The sequence below is a fragment of the Stegodyphus dumicola genome, chromosome 8 (assembly GCF_044657685.1).
Source record: "Stegodyphus dumicola isolate Sdum_Otavi_A_Nest chromosome 8, ASM4465768v1".
NCBI lineage: Eukaryota > Metazoa > Arthropoda > Arachnida > Araneae > Eresidae > Stegodyphus > Stegodyphus dumicola.
In genome coordinates this window covers 42,358,076-42,378,768 of record NC_140775.1, presented here as the reverse complement: position 1 = coordinate 42,378,768, position 20,693 = coordinate 42,358,076, and the positions used below count along the sequence as shown (strand labels likewise).

The window sequence follows — 20,693 nt, the reverse complement described above, 5'->3', positions numbered from 1 at the left end:
GGTTTAGATTAAAGTGACCACACGTCCCGCTTTTTGGAGGACTGTCCCGCGTCCCGCCGATTTTTTAAAATGTCTTGCTTTTTAGAAAACATCTACATTTTTTATTTTAAATGTACTGTAAAAATATATTACCTATTATTTATTAATTATTTTAGTGAATATAAAGAAATAACAAAAAACCACATAAAATGTATGCAGAGTAAACTAAATTAGGCGATGTAACGAGTTAGATCATTGTTGTTATGTCTCGTCAAGAAATATGCATTGTTGTGTAATGGAGGAACAGCTAGCTTTAGCTGAAAGGCTATTTGCTTTCCACACCATAAACCACAATAAAAGTTTCTGCTCAATTGATTGTCATCGCAAATGATCAAAACATTGTACGACAAGAAATTTGCACGTGCAGGGACAAAAACAGAAACAATTATTTGTAATGTTTTTTCACCATATTCGTTTTCACAATTGCAGAAAGAATTAAATAAATGCACATTTATATCCATACATTATGATGCTTCCAACCACAAAGATTTAAAATTATTTCCCACAATTGTTAGACTGTTTGATCCAGAAGCAGGAATTAAAATTAGAATATTAGATTTTGTTTCATTGCCGGGTGAAACTTTTTTTTTTTTTTTTTTAATGGCAGATTGTGAACAGTTACAGTTTTGTAACAGAGTCCATTAATCTATACTAAGGCCAGATGTGGTGGTCTCTTTATTATGGAGACACCTAATAGGCCACCATTGCCTCCTATGAAGGGACGGACAGTTACAATTATGCCTTCTCCAGGATTCGAACCCAGGCCCTTCGGTATCGCAATCAGGCTCCCCTAAACACTATACCGTCTGGGCGGCTGCCGGATGAAACTTCATTAATAATTTTTGATTCAAAAAGTATTATTTTAAAAAAGAATAATTTTAACAATAAAATTATTGCCTATTGTGAGGCAATAATTTTATTGTTGACACTGATGCAAATTTTGGTGGAAAAGCTAGAAGAGGCATCAATAACGTTTTTATGAAACTTAACGAACATTTGAACCAAAAAATTATTTGAGTAGGTTGTGCAGCACAAATTCTACACAATACTATTCAAACAGCATTTGACTTACTTCCAGTGGATGTTGAAAATATTATTGCAAAAATTTATTAGTATTTATATATATATAAGTTTGAAGGATTTTTGTGAAACCACAGAAATCGAATATAAAAGAATTCTTGGTTACAGCCAACCACGATGGCTAGCTCTTTTACAAGCTGTAGAATATATTTTAAAAATATACGAACCATTAAAATCATACTTTTTATCACAAGATAAATGTCCAAGAATATTGCAGCTGTTGTTTTTTTTCACAGGTCTTCAGTTCATCCACAACCAAGCTATATTATTTCACAAGGTTGTGAAAATTATTGAAGGGGACAAAGTTTAAATTACAGAAGTGTGAAATGAAATGAATAATTTAGAAACAAAATTGCGAGAAAGAATTGATAACGTTTGTGTTCCTTTAGTTATTCGAGAAGACATCACTAGGTTGGAAGAACAAGGTGCCATTAAACGACCAGATTTTCTGAAAGAAATCAAGAATTTTTATAATAACTGTTTGAAATATCTTGACGAATGGACAGTTCAATTTGAGGATATTCAAAATGTTCACTGAGGGACATTAAAAAAGGAGATTTTATGGGAATAAGTGGAAAAAATCTTTTGAATATATGAGTAACCGTTTTCCAAAAAATAATATTTGCGAAAATGATCTTTTTGATGAGGTGTCATTGGTAAGAAGATACGTTACTGATGAAAAATTAAATGTTGGTTGTCTGCAAATGTACAAACAGACAAACAATTGACGGAGTTATTCCTTCATTTTAAATAGAATAATATTCTTTATCAAAATATTTTGAAAACTGTAGAATACACGCTGTCTTTTCCAGGAACAAATGCAACAACAGAAAGTGTTTTTTCTAGTATCATTAAAATATGGACAACTGAAAAAAACGCAGTTTGAACATTAAAACTTTAAAATCTATATTAAGCGTAAAATATAATTTGACAAATTCATGTGAGAAATTTCACGACATTTAAGTAAATGATCCGAATCTATTGCAAAAGATTCACTTGGAACAAAAATATGACCGTGGAAAAAATCATAATTTTTTTTAAATAAAAAATTTAATCATAATGTTCAAATTTTTGATTTTTACAAAGATTCTTATAGTTACCAATAATTAATAATAAATATATTTTTGTATATTTATAGACAAGTATATGAATGTATACAATAAAATATATTTTTTGAATTATTGGTCTGCTTTCATAACTAAATTAACTTTGTCTAAATGAAAATGTGGTCACTTTAGTTTAGATTTTAGTGTTGGCTTAAAAAGACACTTTTAAGTTTTAAGGTTTAATATGATTTATTAGTAGAGATTATTAATAGAGGTCGAAGTGGAGTAGTAAAACATTTTATAGGATATTTGGCTAACCTATCTTCTGTGTATTTGAAATGTGTAAAAATATGTAATCCTATAAATATATTTAATGTTTTTAATGAGATATATGGTGAATTAAATATACTGATAGCAATATCAGTCAGATTAAAAAAGTAAAAAAATAATATTTTTAAGGAATGCATGTATTACTTTTGAGTAACTTTGTATTTATCAATTATGAACAGATTGAATTTGAAAGTATTCTGTATAATATAAGTGTCTTATATGTTGCTGAATGGTAAGACTTGAATGAAAAGTGAAAACAATGCATTTACAGTGGACGACCCAAAATCATGTTTTGAGATCAGTAGACCTTTTGGGCAGAGAGAAGGGTAATTCTATATTTTTAATAGTGGGCTGACTGATAAAATTCAGCCTGCATTTTTCATACCTCGAAAGCAAAACTCAAGTATATGTTACATTTATATATATAGTGTGTCCATATTTTTCTGAAATAACATTCTAATTTCTTTTCATAGTTTGATTGTGCTTCAAATTATGCTAAACTATCAAGTTTTCTAAAAAGGGAGGATTTTTTTTTTTTTTTTTTTCAAAATTAGCACTCAAAATTGTTAGTTTAATGTGTTTTATATTTGATAATATCACTTTTTTAGTTAAATATTTTTGGCTGTTTCTTTTATAACTTGAAATTTAGGTCAAATTCAGACTTTTTTCTGAGATTTAATTTTAAAAATTTGATTTTGTAAATATTTAGAAAATTTTGTAAGTTGTAAATGTTTGCACATCTTCTTAAAATAAATATTTTGAGCAGTAATTTTTTTTAAAAAGTAGTTTTTATTCAAAAATTTCAGAGGTATGTGTAAATTTAAATATCATAAATGTTTGGCTGTGATTTCAAAATTGGCTTAGGATAAAAGGATAATGATACCAAATCTAAAGCTCATTCCATTTTGTACTGTCCAAGTGCTTCTGAGTTGCATTTATCTTTCATTCCACTTAATTTTCGATGAAATTTTAACAAATTTATATTTATCTTTTTAATACTTTAAAAATTTTAATTAAAAAAATAATTTTAATTTAAAAAGTCAAACCATTAATTTTTGCGAGATTATTCTTGTAGTAACATTTTTAAATATGTTATTTAAGAAAAATTATAATTAGACTAGAAAGTAAAAGTGTTATTTATTTCCTTAACATCTCCTGTATTTTATCTACTTAAAATGTTTTCTATTAAAATGAGCAGATCTTTTATGTTGCCCTGTTTTCATCTAATTGTATTAAATTTTCACTTTTAAATAACTGAATATTGCATATTATAGCTTTTGCATATCATCGTGTCAGTGAGAAAACTGTTATTAAGCAGTGCAATGTTCATTAGTGGATTTTTTTCAATGTTATGGAATCTTGTCATAAAAAAAGGAGTTTATTAGTGATACCATATGGTCAGCTGTATATAGCCAACAAATCAGTAAAAGATTGCAAAAATTATCAGTGGAAAGTAAGATATAATCGTATTCTAAGCAGATTTTCTTATAAAATTGCAGTGTTTAACAAAATAGTATAAATTGACGAAAGTCTTTTTACAAAGTGCAGAAATGAAATCTGTTGAATACTGATTGTTTATTAGTTTATTGTTTATTAATAAAGAGGCATCACTGTCTTTAGAATTCCATAAGAACTTTGGAATTCCATAGTCAAAACTTTGTTTGTCATTGTGTTTAGAATTCCATAGTCAAAACTTTGTTTGGATCTCTGCCAGCTTTGATGATTGATGGGATAATATGTAAGTACCCATGCTAGAAAGATAAAAGTAGACTGAAAGGAAAATGAAAGAAACGAGTTCTTGACATCCCTTATGATTTTCAGCAAGGGTTTGTTTCCAGGATTATGTATTGTAATAACTTAAGCTTTTGCGATATGTAATATTAAAGCAGGAATTGCCAACCTGCAGCGCACGTGCCACGGTGTGGCACGCTGGAGTTTTACCAGTCGCATGCAAAGACTTATTGCAAAATTAAAAGATTTGAAAAAATAATGATATGATATATGTATCAATTCAATCAATAGATACACACATAAAACACATTAGAATAAATATAATAATTCTGTTTCTCTGCAGGACGTTAATTGTTACCCAAATGAAACCAAAATCAAAATTGTTGACCTACAGCACATACTACTCTGAAAAGCAAATATAAGGAACTTATTTCATCTGCAACTGATTCAAATTATATTGAATTTTGGAAATTTGTACCAACAAGCAATTTTCCAAGTTTACATGATGTGGATTTCAGATCTTGTTGTAGGTTTGGATCAACATATTTTCATGAACAAATGTTTTCTATTATGAACATATAAAATCAAAATATCATTCAAAGTTAACTGATATGCACCTAAAACATCTAATTTTGTTAGCATCTTCAAGAATTAATCCTAATATAGATAGATGACTTGGTAAAAAAACTGCATTTTCAAAAATCGCATTAAGTACTGGCTGTTTAATAATTATTTAGAATGAAATGTTTCAAATGTTTCAGTTTTATTTTATACATAACCTAGCTGAGTGAACCTTTAAAAATGTTTATTAACAATAAAACTCTTGTCTGTATGTTTGTTTTATTATTATATTGTTTTTTAAATATCCTCTACTTGCATAAAAAATTGCTATTTGCTAAAAAATCCCATATTCAGTCTATAAAGAAAAAATTTTGCATCTTTTTAAATTTTGAGTATGTTGGAAAAATTGGAAGTGGCTCGCATAACATTTTTTTTTTTTTTTAACAGATAGTGGCAGTCTTTCCAAAAACGGTGGACTTATTACACTTCCTTTACTTATTACAATGTCTTTTACTTATTACAAAAAGGTCCTTTACTTATTACACTTCTTTTCCTACTTTGTCAATTTTACAGTTATTATTTCACTTATGAGTATTACAGTGTAAAATAAAAATGTTATGTTTTTCAAAGCAAAATTTGACTTTTACTGCTGTAGTGAAAATTTACACGCAGATGATGTGATTGGATCCAGTTGAGCCTGCAAATAAAATTATAAATTTTTAATATACTTTTCCGTACTATTGCGTTATCTATCCAGTTTTTCCGCAAAGTCGACATGTTGATGACTAATTTTTCGCCAAGCATTTCACTACCCTTTTTTTTAAAAAATGAAGCAGCATGCTGAAAGTTATGTAAAACAGCAAGAAATTAATAAAATTAAAAGCTCAAGAAACATCCATAATGAAACGTTTAACTTTCTATTTTCTTGGTCTGTTTTAACTTAAAAAATTGCAAAATTCTTAATATTGCAGAGCAATTTGACACTGCGCTTGACCTGTTTTAATTTTAAAAAGCATCAGAGAATTGCACTTATTCAGAGGAAACTATTATTGTAATCACCTAAGAAACAGTTCATAAACTACTTTTGAGCTGCAAGATTTCTGTTATGATGTAACAAAGGAGATAAATAATGCTAGCCAGATGTCTGATTTGAGCATTTTGCTGGCAGTTTTTAACAGTACATTTCTGTATAGTTTGATTATTTGTAAAAGCATCGTTTGATATACATTCAATGCAATGCTCTCTTTTCCATTAGCAGGCAAACTCTACTGTTGCATTATAATTTGTTACAAAACTACATGCATGACCATTAGTGGGTTGCCAGATAAAATACATTTCGTAAAATTACGGGTTGCTTTTTTTCAGCGACATAGCGATTTGTCCAGTGATTCTTGTGATGGTTGGGTGGATGCGATAGTTCTGAACTTTTCAGATATGCACTCAGTAATACACAGAAAAGATTAAGAATTTTTAAAACAAAATATGTTTACCAGTTTCACTAAATATAATTAAAATGCAAAACATGCATGCTTTTTCCCTTTATGACAAACTATACCAAATCTTGATAAAGTAAGAGAACTAGTCCTCTAATTAAGATGCAATAACACACCGGACAGGTATTAATTTAGAGGTCAAACACTAAAAATCAGCATTTTGTTTTCAATTTTCACAGGTCTTTACCGAACCATCATCCTCAGTTTACATATCTTACACATCTATTATCAGTTATATCTTACACACACACATACATATATATATGTAACATATAACAAAATACGATAGCTGCTTTAAAAAAATAATTGGGGACCTCAAAATTAACGTTCTAAATTTGGTGCTCTTCCACTAAATTCATCTGTTCTAAAAAATTTGAGATCTTTCAACGTTATATAATTCTACTAACTGACCAATCATCTATTAGCAGTACTTTTACATCAACCGTAGTATAAATACCCCTGGCAGCTTATTACTTCTTCTGCTAGCTTCCACCTTGCTAATATCTCCTCGCTTTGCTTTCCCGTTTAATTTTAAGGGTAAAAATATATTTATGGGTGCCCCTTGGCGAAAATTGCCAATTTTTCGCGGTACATGGATACCGAGTTTGTGCAATTCTTTGACTTATTATTTTTGCTTTATGTAGCAGCGATTTTTGCGCCAAACATCGCCACTACACAAAGACAAAATAACAAGTAAAAAAATTGTACAAACTGGGTATCCATGTACACATCAACCTATTTTCACTTAAAAAAACATCAGAAAATTGCACAAACTTAACATTGCACACTCCCTTGACTTTATCCATGTATACATCGACCTATTTTCACTTTAAAAAAATCATCAGAGAATTGCACAAATTTGTCATTGCGCACTCCTTTGACTTTATCCTTGTACACATCGATCTATTTTCACTTAAAAAGTCAAAGGAGCATCCAATTCTACAGTAGAGCCAAACAAAAAATGCATAATATCTATAAACTACATTTTAAATAAACAATAAAATAACATAAAAAAGGAAATTCATCTTATGCATCTAAGCACTGCACAAGGCAAATATCCACTTACCTTATTTAGAAATTTCTGTGTCACACAAAATTCCTTAACAGCATCCAAAAACTTCCTAATCCTTCGTAGTGCCGGACTGTCAGTAGCATTTCTTGCATGAAGCTTTTTTGGGACAAACCCATTCAAAGCCATCTGAACTATCTTAACGTTCGAACATACACATTTTTTCCCTACAAACAGGAGGACACTTATAATGGCTACTAAGTAAACCTTCATTAATGCACCAGTCAATTAATGCTCTTTTCCACTTTTGTTTCAAATTGTACAGAAACTTCAAATTAATCTTACCACATTCAGCCATTCTGCCATCTAAACCACAAAACAAGCAATGTACTTCTTAACCAACACACACCACAAGCCGTTACAAATCTTTTCTCATCATAAAAAATTTACCACAATCATACAACTGATTACATCATAATAAGGTTTCCATAACATTCAACTACTCTGGTTACCATAAATGAAACAACAACTTGGCGATAAAATTAAACAACTTCACGATAGAACAAGCGGCACCTTTCAATCTACTCTAACCATTTTAAGAATCAATGTAAATAGTAATTTATTATATTTCGTTATAATTAAATCATAAAAATGTCTCAGATTTCATTATGATTGGATAATCATCTATGGAGATGATTTTATATGTGTGGAAACAAAGACTGGAAATTCATAAAATTCATGTTTTGTTGTCTTCATTTGTAAGCCTTCACTCTCAGCCATGACGACTGCGAGCTGAGGCCTCTTCTATGTTCCCGGAATCATTACACACACACATATATATAATTATTTTTTGTAATTATTAAGTTACATATTTATTCCTTTTTAAGAAAAAATTATATCTAAAATAATTGTTTTGGTTAAAAATATGTTATATGTTATTTGCTGTAAAGAGATAAGTTTAGGCTACTTTGATTCTTGTTAAATTTTTTGGTTCAAACTGTATTAAGTTCAAATTTATACATTTAACCAAAGTTAAAAATTTTAAATTATTCCATTTTGTTACTTACTGGATTCTCATTAAAATGTAAGCAATTCTAATGAATGCATACAAATTTATAAATTTTGCAGTACAAATCCAATGAAATAGTATATGTGGCCTAAATTTATGTACCTTTTCTCATTTGTGAACATACCAGGAAAAATTATATTAAAAAAACAGAAAATGCCCAACTGAATTCAGTAGATAAGTAGTTGAATCTGTATTCCTTCTTATCACACTAGTTTTTCCTTTAAACATGAAAATATATTTCTAGTTAATCAGGTTGCAATGACCAAAAAACAATTAAGTTCATTTTTCATGAAATGATGAAAAAAACTGCTTTAACAAACTATCAGAATAAAGCAAAATTTCAATAATGTTGGAAGGGATAACAGCACTGATAGCAGATGATGTTAATGTATTTAGGAATATTTTTTATCCAAAAGTATATAATTTAATTTCACATAATCTGTAATGTATAATTGGTATTTTGAATACTGTGATTTTGAGTGAATCCTTTCCCAGTATTATTGTGATTAATTGAATGTCTATTGTAATGATTTTCTCTAAACTTAAAAACGATTTATATTACAGGTGTTCCATTTCCGCCCAGTCACAAGCTGAGTACAAGTGAGGTTTTTGATTCCAAAACAGGAAAGCCTCGTATGGATGTCCTAAAACAACATTTTGTATTAGAAGGAAGATTAGAAGAATCTTGTGCTTTAAAAATTATCAATGAGGGAGCAGCCTTGTTACGATCTGAGAAAACAATGATAGATATAGAAGCACCCGTCACAGGTAATTTTTTTTTTCTTTTTCCTTCCTCAAAAGTGTTAGATTCTTTTCTTTAAAGTTGCAGTTTGTGAATAAAATTAAGCAATAAGTTTAGTCTGATAATGCAAATTATTAGTATTCACTTCTTTTAATGTAAGAAATAGTAATGCTGATTTTGTTAATTTTTCATACATGTATTCATTTTACCCCTTCTGATATTCAAAATGTGAACTTTTGCAAAACTTTCATTTATAATTGTTTGATGAATTTTTGTTACAGTAGGAATGTTTTATTAAATAGAGGTTATAATTTAGATTTAAATTAGTTGTTTTGTAGAGTTATGATTTATATTTAAATTAGTTGTTTTTTCACAATGTGAGGAATATGCATACATTCATGCAGATTCTGTATTATTTAATGTCTTTAAATATAATACTGGGCAAGAATATTTGCTGGCAATAATTTGAAAAGTGATTCAGCTGTTTATAGTGATTCAATGCAAAAGACCATTTCAAGACTAATAGGGGCTAAAAAGCAAAATTTTAGCGTGGTGCAGGTTTCAAATAGAAAGGTTTATTGGGTTTCCAGAGACTATCAGATATGATCAGAACGTTTAGTGTACTTATAAAACTAGATGAACCTTAGGTGACTAATCATAATAGAAATGCAAATTCTTGAAAAAGTCTAAATAAGTTATGCAGGTGTGTATCACTTTCCAGTATTTAAGCTGTCAAATTAGTGTTTTTACTTCCTTGTACGAAATAAAAAGGAAGTATTGTAATCGCGAAAAGCTTCAGGCAGCATATTTCAACGAAAATATTCACTTTGACCGCTTTCGAAAGCAATTTAATGATTTTTTGCGTGATATCTGTACGTAAGGACAGAATAAAAGACTCTTTTCCTCCTAAAAAACTGCTTTAAAATGAATTCTGAAGAGAATTTTTCATGGCGTATGTACGTACGTACATACATATCTCGCATAACTCAAAAACGAGTAGACTCAGAGAACGTTGAAATTTTGTGTATAGGACTACTATGACATGTAGATGTGCACCTTGTATTTTGGTTTCAATCAGCCGCGCCAAACGTATATAAATATATTTATAAATATATCCACTCTGTTACCTGGCTCAGTGATCTCAGTTTCTTTACTCATATGTTTGTAAATTGTACATTTTTTTCTTTAAAAATGATTGAATTATGTTGTTTTTATCTTCCGGTTAAGGGTTTTATGCCTTTAGTAAATCTGTATGCAATATTTTTAGAATTATCAACAATTTAAAAGTTGTTTAAGTGCCGCTAAGCCTATTTTGATGGCGGCCATTGCTTGTTTAGGTCGGCGCTTTTTCAGATGGCCCAGACTTTCCTTTTACTAGCGATAGGCAGACCTTTGTCATCAATAATGGAATGGTCGTTGTTTATCGATTGCGAAGGTTTTGATGTTTGGATTCATGTATGAACTTTGTCAGAAGGAAAATGAATATCGCGAAATCTTGCAATTTAAAGGAATACTTTGCAGACACGAAGTAGAAACTGTTAAAAAAATTTGCTTACTACTATAGAAAATCATAATCATTCGATGATAAGAGTATGTTATGTATGATGCGAGTTATGAAAGTAAATGTAAAGATAATGTATGTATGTATGTGAAGTAAATAAAATCCTCTAGAATGCAAATGCTTGATTTGGTTATCTAGTTGAAAGTTTGGCCATTTTGTTCTTAAGTACTTATCAACATAAATTTTTATTAATTTTATTGCCTAAGATCTAGTTGATGTTTCAAGATCCGGTCCAAGTTTAAAAAAAAAAAAAAAAAAAAAAAAAAAAAAATGATTATAGATGTTTATATTCATTAATTTTGTTGCATAACCTGTAATAGAGTTCTGTTTGATTTTTATTTGGTTTCATTGTCAGCTATTGCATGCTTTTTTTTTTTTTTTTTTTTTTAAATAGCTGATGCTTTACAAAACCTTCCATACTATATTAAACATTAAACAGGGTATACTGTGTTAGATTTGAAAATTTTTGTTGTTTCTTCAGAAACTCAACAATTGCCTCAATGACTACTGTATTTTTCATCCTGTCTTATTGTATAATTGCAATCTGTTGATTTGAAATATAATAATTTAACAGTCAGTGTGTAAAGAAAATTCATTCTTTAGTTTTATCACGAACAATGTTTTTCAAAATAGTCTTATAATTAAACACAACCAATTCAAAAAAATATTCTATTTTAAGTTAATAGTTCACCATAAAATTACATGCGTTGAAATATCAGGAAGTTATAATAATGAAGATGTTGACAGTTTTGGAAAACAGGAAAGTTTTCTGAAGTGTATTTATTTCTTTAGTGATGTATAAGTCAATGCTACTTAGCTTGTATAATATTACATTACTGTCTATTTTGACTGGCACCAGTAGACTAACAGATAAGATAGCTGAACACTGGATGTTTGATCCAGGTACAAATACTGGTGAATGGGATAGCTGCATGGGAATTTTCCTGTTTCTTCTCATGTATTATGTGAATACAAGTCAATTTCTCATAGAAATACCTTCTCAAAGGCATCCCTTTACCTAAGGGACATAGCTCTTACTGTACGTTACCTTGCTTTGTGTAACTTAGCATAGCCATCAACACCTTAATAATTTTAATACAAAATGACAAAAAAAAATTTTTTTGCTACCATATTACCACAACAAATTTCGCAGTATGCACGAAACTGTGTCAACCATGTGTATGTGCCTATAAGAATTCTTCCGTTTTTAATAAGCAGCATCACCATTTTTGTATGTTTTTTTTTCCCTTTTTTTGTGTGTATTTGTCCAAGTTACAATGATTTTTTATAACTCATTTTTATTTTAATAACAAATCATTTATAAACAAATCATACTCTTTTAAATGTGAAATTAATTTTAAAATATGCACTTGTGGAATTTGTCTGCAATGGATGAAATAGTAGTATGAATAAAATTCTAAAAAAATAATGCTGTATCAAATTGTAAAGTTACAGAAGAATGGAATTTGCTATGTTAGTTGAATTTAAATTACCCAGAATCTTTCTCCCTTCGCTGTTGCTATACCACCAAAAGAAAACCAATTATGAACAGCATCCTGACAACAAAAACTTGCTTGTAACAAGATTTATTGATTGATTGGTACAGACTTTAATGGCATATTTGTTATCAAATGAATCTAAAGCAAACCAGTATGAAGGGTAGTTTGATAGGTTAACTTGTTTTCAAATTAGCAACTCTGTAAAAGGGATCATCTAGCTGTACTGACACTGCATGTTCTTTCTCATATCTAGTTATTTGGTTGTAACAGGCAATTAAGATAAAAACACTTTTAACACTGCTTAATTTTTATGTATGGTAGCCCAGTTACATGACTACAACATTTTCCCACTACTTTTTTTACACTGTAAACTTGGTTTACAAAGTTATTTACCAAGATTTTGGAATGTTGTATAGAAATATCATATGGAACAACTACAGTCAAATGTATTGTTTCAGAAGAGAGTATATCATCTTACTGAATCTTTTCCTGCACTTATTGTTTGATTTAATATTTCCAGTATAGTAGAATGATCATCATGAAAACGTAGTGTCGTGTAGCTCTTTCTATATAATTCCATTCAGATATTCACACTTTTATTTTTGTAAGTTAATGCAGAAGACAATACATATTTGCATCTATTTCTGATACTTCTAATTTTAAGGAATAATCATGGAGTCTATACTGTTACATAGAAGATGCTAAGAAAATACTTAACAGGGAGTTTAACATTATTCATGGAACAAAGGAGCTAAGGTTTATTGCATTTTTAACAATATGTTAAAATCAATGCCTGTATGAGTTTTAACAATATGTTAAAACTCATACAGGCATTCATTTCTTTTATTATAGATGTAAATCAATGACCACTTCCTAAAGTATTGAAAGATAAAAGTCAAGGAAAAAATTCTCAGTTCATATGCCAGAGTATTTTGTTAATAATGATAAAATTCAATTAAAAAAGATTACTCATGTTATTGTGTAGAATTGATGCTAAAATTCTATATTAGAAACAAGTATTGATTGATTGTGTTAGGTAGAATTAAAGAATAAACAGTCGGGCGGAAATTTATTAAATGCATAAAACATAACAAAAGCCAGCGCTGTATTTATTCATCGATTTCAAAAATTGTGGCTTTTCTATCCAACTGTCTTCAAATATGTGAAATCAGAAAAAACTCTAAAATTGTAATTTTTTCCAGAGAAGCATTTCCGTCCTCAGAAAAATAAATGTTAAAAAAGAATTGAAATACAAAATTTGTGGATTTTATGCAGAAAGTGAAAAGAAAATCATTATTTCATTATAATTTTAATCATAAAAAACAAATCTGCTTAATATTATTTTTGTAACAATAACAATAGAATAAAAAATATTTCTTTAAGTATGTCCAGTGATATTAAAAATAGTTTTAAATTTTGATTTTGACTTGCAGATGCCCCAGAGGAGCTGCATGAGATCTAAAATTTCTCTGAAACATAGTTTGAAAACCTTCAAACTATTTGTAAACTTCAAATTATGTGAAAAAAAGAAATGTAGATGTAAACAGCAGTGATTTAAAAAGTTTTAATCACCAAAATATTTTCTTTCCATCAGATTGTTTATTTTAAAGAAGACACTGTAGAGACATTAGGTTTTTTTTTTTTTTTTTTTTTTTTTTTTTTTTTTAAAAGCTGAGAGACGTGAAAAACGAGCAATGCCCTCCCCGCGACTCGAACCATGGACCTCTCGAATATGTGGGGAGTGTGCTGATCATGTAGACATGCTACGAAGGCAAGAGAAATACTTTATAACACAATCCGATAATAAGATCACAAATAGAAGATAAGAATTTTTTTTCTTCTGGAAAACTAAAAAAAAATATTCATATTGCATATATACAAGCCTATACCATAAATTGTACCATATATAAAATTCTTGGATTATCTAATGAAAAAAAAAAGTAATAAATGTAAATATTTCAATAAATGAATGGATAAAAAATGGCCTTAAACAACCATTAGAGAAATTAATGCCAACAAAAACATTATTATTGAAACAAATGTAAATAAACACAAATTGCCTAATGTATTTAATTTGAATATCTGTTCTGGAACAAAAGGTGTAAACAGCCTTAATGTGCTTAATAACTCAGATTTGTAATGCATATATTTTTATTTCCAATGGTAAACAATATATATATATATATATATATGTAAACATTATCAAGTACACATGCACAAAAATATATCACACGCTTAATAACAAACAGAGAATAAGAAAGCCTATTTAGTGCCTTCTAGTAACAGCCACAGAGATCCTGTACAAAGAGAGCTATGCATTTCGCAGGTGGTGGAGGTTGTATCTTGGGCCTTTATTACAAAGGATAATCACAGAATTTTCAAATAGAAAGGTTTCGCTGAATAATGACCGGGTAAAAGATAAGTTATTATGATGGAATTAGCCTTTGGGTATCGGTTTTTTCTACGGAAGTGGTTGTCTTAGGGAGAGGATAATTGATGCCAATGTTATTTATGTTGTTAAATTAGCACTTTTGTCGTCCTGATACTGTTCTCTGTCAATACATTTTGAATCTGAAATAAGGCATTCAGCACGGCATGCACACTGGGTGTAAGGAAAGAGAAGCAACAGAAGAAACTGGAGAGTTTGGTTAAATGATAAAAACCAAATCCTTAATACCACTATTGACAGAGAGAGACCAAAATGCAAATAAGAAGCAAATTTCCTTAAAAGCTAACAATGAAAAGGGATTAAAATTAGACTCAATGGTTAAAACTATGGGATTTTTATTAATATAAAACATCAAATGTCAAATGAAGTGGTGTCTCCCCTCCCTGTATAATTTTTCGATGTGGAGAAATGGAAAACATGATTTTTTTAACTAGCAATCCTAGGCAATGCAGAATTTATGAATTTCTTTTCTTTGAACATAATTTTGTGTTTTTCAGTACAAAATTTACGACACGCATCTCTGCTGTCTGGAGGAAACTTAAAATAGAACTCTGTGAACATAATTAAGACACAATAACACGCCGAATAAATACTAATTCAGAAGACAAACAACAAAAATCAGCGTTATATTTACAAAATTTCCACAGAAAACCAAATCCTTAATACCACTATTGACTGTGGAAATTATGTAAATATAACGCTGATTTTTGTTGTTTGTCTTCTGAATTAGTATCTGTGAACATAATTAAAAAAAAAAAAAAATACAGATCACTAAAATAAATAAAAATTTAGATTCTTGTGTTCTAACATATGTAATTATGGTTATTACTTCAGTAGATTCTAATATTTATTTTATAATCATGCATTATTACTACTTAGACAACAATACAGACATATATAAATTTTCGCTATTTTTTACTGTCATTACATGCACAATTTCTGTTTTTTATTAACAAGAGAACTGAACAAAACATATCAATACTTTTGTATCAGCAATATGAGTAAGTTTCTATTTATTAAGACTTTTAAAGTTCTCACGATGAATTAATTCAAATAATGGAAATAATTGACTGTAGCATAGAGATTTATTCGTATTGCGTCCACTCTCGTATACAGCAAGAAAAAAAAAATTAAATATGAAGAGCGGCCCTTATCAATTCCGCAAGATTTTCCACATACAACCTTACCACAATTCCGCATAAAACGTAAACAAAGTATCGAGACTTCGTAATCGATTACAAAGTGCAAAGCTATCAGCTATTCGTCATCGATGGGGAAAGGAAAGTCTGGGCCATCTGAAAAAGCGGCGACTGCTTGTTTACATTTGAAACAGTTGAGTAGTGAATTTGTTGCCAGTCTAGAGAAACGTAGCTTCGCAACAACAAAGATAAACGCCTTCATTTATTATTGCGATTTAAATCATTCTTAATCCTGTCTGGAAGTTTTTGAGGAAATAAGTGTTTAAGATTTACTTAATTTTTAATAATTAGTAATTTTCAGTAGAGATATTTTGAGTTTTTATGTATTTTTGCCTTGTTGCGAAGTGAGAACTGAATTAATTGAATGAGAAATACTCAGTCGTCTGTGAAAAACTGTTTCTTTTTTGTTTTGTTTGCTTAATTTCTTTTATACATCTTTCTAGCTTTATTATAGTACTTGAATAGAACATGTGGCAACGATTAGATAATTCTTTAAATGATACAAATTTTGTGCATTCTGAGTTATAGTATAAACAAAATATAATACTGTTAAGTGAACCTAGCGCCAGAGTGTCGCTAGCGCCAGAGTGGTAAACAAATAGAGTGAATTTTAAACAATGCACTTATTCTATTGTGGTTTATGCGCTGTCGGCGAAGTAGATATAATTAAATCCAATAAGTTTAAACAAAATGCAAGAAAAAATGCGTATAATTTAATATTCCATACAAGGAAGTCATGTGGTGTACACATCAGATTTTTTTAATTATTAAAATAATTAAGTTTTTTTTTAGTTCTATTTGCAGTAGAATTTCAGTAATTCTATCTGCAGTACACGAAATTTAGTACACTGAACTGAATATAAAAATGCATAATTTAAAATAAATGTTAATTTTCTTTGGTAGTTGAATTTCCAATTGCTTCACATTTCTCCTTCCCTTCTTCCTCCAGTGCTTACAATTTAATGAATGTGAATGTATCTTGTTTTCAAAATTATTTCTACAGTTAAATGTACAATTCTCTCTCACTATATGTATATATTGCATAATATTCATCAATCTTTATGATTAGCATAAGATTTTCCTTAGCATTAGTAAAAAAGTAAATCAAATTTATTCATAATTTTTGTCAATTTTGTTGCAGATGGAGTCTAAAATAGAACTTGTTAATGTGTTGTAAAATAATTTTTTCCTCAGTATGAATTATTGCATTAGCCCTCTTTTTTTTTTTTTTTTTTTTTTTTTTTGTGTGTGTGTGTGTGTGTGTGTGTGTGTGTGTGAGTGCTTTTAAAAGTGAATGTGTAATTAGTTATTTTATTGTATCTTATTTCAGTATGTGGTGATATACATGGTCAATTTTTTGACTTGATGAAACTCTTTGAAGTTGGGGGACCTCCTGCAACAACTAAGTATTTATTTTTGGGTGATTATGTTGATAGAGGATACTTCAGCATAGAGGTTTGTGTCCAGTACATTATTAGTTTTTTTTTTTTTTCCCTACATTCAGTTTATTATACAGTTTATTACTTGTAGAGTAAGAACTGATAAGTAATGTTCCTTTAACACATCCTGTATTATATTATTCTAATTGAGGTATTATACTGTAATTATTTTCTTCCGTTCGTATAGACATATGGTCTAGTTATAGATAGCATTAAATTTTTGTGTTCTAAATATTAATTTTTTCATAAGTTTTAGTATAATATATCAGCCTCTGCCCTTTTGTCTAAATCATACATAAATTTTATGTTAATTGTAAGTATTCATGGAACATATATTTTTACTTTTCTGTTATGCTCCTGCAACATATTTTTGTGGGTTTTTTTTTTTTTTTTAATTGTAAACTATTTTTACTAGATTATATGTTATATGACCAAAAAAGTATCCATATTATATCTATATAAATAATCATTTAGTTTTCATGCTTGCTAAATTAACATTGTTAAAAAAGATGTTTCTTTTTAGGATAGTAAATTATAAAAAATTGTTATTTGAATTTTTTTCTATCACACTTAATGTATACTAATGTTTTTCTTTTAGTATTGGTTGCATTTCCATTATAAATATCATCACTTTGTATCTGAAAGAGTTTAAATAAGTGTGAAGTGAAAATGATGTAATTTATTGATAAACAGTACTTAATATGATGTACCATAACAATTAGGCTTGAAAAGTGGATTATTGTGTATTAGAATTGAGTACGCAGATGAAAATAATTGGATTTAATGCCCTTTATATTGTATAATATGATGTGTATTCAATACTACAATAAAATAATGCTTAAATATCTATTTACATGCTTGCTTGCATATTAGAAATTTTCTGTTTAACCCCTTAACTGCCGTGGAAAACGGACAAGATACACGCGCTAGTGTCGCCGTTTTTTTACACAGGGGCACATAGTTATGCGATGTGTTTGAGGGAAATAAGTGCAAGTTTTGCTGTCTGAAACCTGTTTACTTTCACAAAATAAAGAATTTAAAAAAATAAAACTGAAAATACAAAATTTAATGTTTAGAGTAAAAGGATAATAAAAATGATGTATTGTAAAAAAGATCCCCAAAATGGAGTTTCGATCAATTTATTTTTAGACCAGTAACATGTAATATCAGGTTTCAGTTTTATACCTTGTAAAATCAGTATATGTAAAAAAACATAGATTTCTTTTGAATTGGTTGAATGCCTTGATTTTGTTCTTGATTTTTCTTTTGCAGCATGTTGGTTCATATACTGGTCTGCAAAATGGTTAGTTTCAGTAACAATATGAAGGACAGCAGTTAATAAAAAAATAATTTCAAAAAGATAAGTGGATTTGAAACATCTGGTACATCGTTCTTTATTTTTGGCACCTACTATAAATAGTAAATGAAAACGGGAGACACAGAATAAAAAGAATACATTTTACTCAAACAGAAACACGAGCAATAACCACGCAGTCATTACTTTCACCACCACTTTCTCCAAACAGCAAATGAAAACGGAAGACACAGAATAAAAAAACTATGTTTTACTCAAACAGAAACATAAGCAATAATCATGCAGTCATTATTTTCACCATTTCAGAAACATCCCTCTTTCTAATTCCTCCCCCCATCTTCTCTGAAATAGTATTCTCCTTTGCTTACTCTTCAAAGTCATTGTTATGTTGCATTCTAAAGCTTTGCGAATAATTTTACTGGTAGCAGTGTAAAGCAAGCATTTCGGAAGGGCTTATACATATGCTCGGGGCGGTTAATGCATCAGCCGAGCAAGGCGTATACAGTACAAAGTCTTAGATCCGGATTTATCGGGACTTCACAATTCCGGATTTGGGATTTTTCTGGGTATTAGATCATCAGTTTAAATCTAGTAAGATGGCAAGTAGAAATAATAAAATTAAAAATATGAAATCATGATTTATGAAATAATGAAACATTTATGATCTAAAGGGTATAAAAAAAGCTTAATATTTATGTTTTTACTTTATTAAACATTTCTTTCAAGTTGTTTTGTTTTTTGTGCTAATACTTTCTCTTTAATTCTATAGACAGACATAATTTCTTATTCAGTTACAAAGTTCCATTGTTGAAGTCTTTTAATTGCTATGTCTAGAATTCCAACTAACTTGTCAATCGAAAATTTTTCGTCTCTCTGTCACTCTGTCTGTAACAGTATTTTCTGGATCTAGAATCATACTACAGATTTCGCCATCCTGTAATTGATTGATGATTGAGGAGCATTGTCATCACAGTGGAAAACTTCTTTTATATCATCTTCATTTATTACCGTTTCTCCACATTTCTTTACAAAATCTGCTAATTGGAAAATTTTACATTTGGTTTGCGATATCTGAAAACCTTCAGGGAAAATCTTCGGATTCATGGCTATCATCATAAAATTTAGCTATCATTCACTATACATATTTGGCTATGTATTATGAGATTGGCAACTAAAGACAAGTTGTTCTGCTAAATTTTATCCTGCTTCTATCGTGCACTGAGACAATTAAGCCTGAATTAAATTAATGTAGTTATTTATTATACTTATGCCTGTTTCTTGCACATGTTTAACTCTTATCTGAATCCTGAATAAATAAATCCCCACAGATACTTAAGGCTATTTGAGGGCCGGTGCCTGATGCAAACTCTGTGGCTCTTAAATTCTCCTACCAAGTGCCTCCCTTTGTCTTCCCTAAATTCTGGTGCCCAGTGCAGCCATATGAACTCTGCCGCTGGTTCTGGGTTTATGTGAATAACAAATCAGTTATTAATTCAAATAGCACTAAATGTAATCTTTTGGTTTATGAGGATCATTAGCAAAATCTACTTAGCATATGGAAAGAAGTTTTTGTTAAATTTTTCCTGTCAACATTTCTTAAGCGCATTTAACTTAAATCTGTAATCATTGGCAAGCATAATGTCAACACAAAAGGTTACCATGCTGTTTCTTAATTACTAATGTAAAAAAAAAAAAAAAATGATAAGTCAACTCCACAAGTCATTATTCAAGTAGTCATGTGTTGATAAACATGGGATAATGAAAGCAAAATATAATAAATAATGATTCACCAAGTTGGCATCAGGGGTATAAAATATTAGTAGTTGTAAAATCAAGGATGTATTCGTAGAATGCTTCGGTTTGAGATGTATGATCAGAAGCTAGAGCCAAATTATTGATCATACAAATTTATGCTAAAATGATTGTTTCTTCAATAACGAGGTATTTTATTTAATGCCGAAGTGGAATTGAGAATCAGGACTCTCCACATGTTTTATTATGCGTGAGGGGGGGATTAAATGTGGATGCAAATACACCAGACAAAATATATATATGTATATATATATATATATATATATAATAAAATATTTTTGAAAAGTTGGTAGTGGCCTTTGATTTCCGGATTTTAGAT

General features: G+C 29.3%; 1 protein-coding gene across 2 annotated transcripts in view; it reads left to right on the top strand.

The window, feature by feature from the left end:
• LOC118195994 (serine/threonine-protein phosphatase 2B catalytic subunit 3-like) overlaps window positions 1-20,693 on the top strand; it is a 92,955-nt gene that overhangs the window by 11,189 nt on the left and 61,073 nt on the right. For both annotated transcript variants that reach the window (XM_085821786.1, XM_085821787.1), the window contains 2 exons: window positions 8,923-9,126; window positions 17,139-17,263. In XM_085821786.1, coding sequence (XP_085677912.1) covers window positions 8,923-9,126; window positions 17,139-17,263 — 329 coding nt within the window. The remainder of the gene's footprint in view (window positions 1-8,922; window positions 9,127-17,138; window positions 17,264-20,693) is intronic.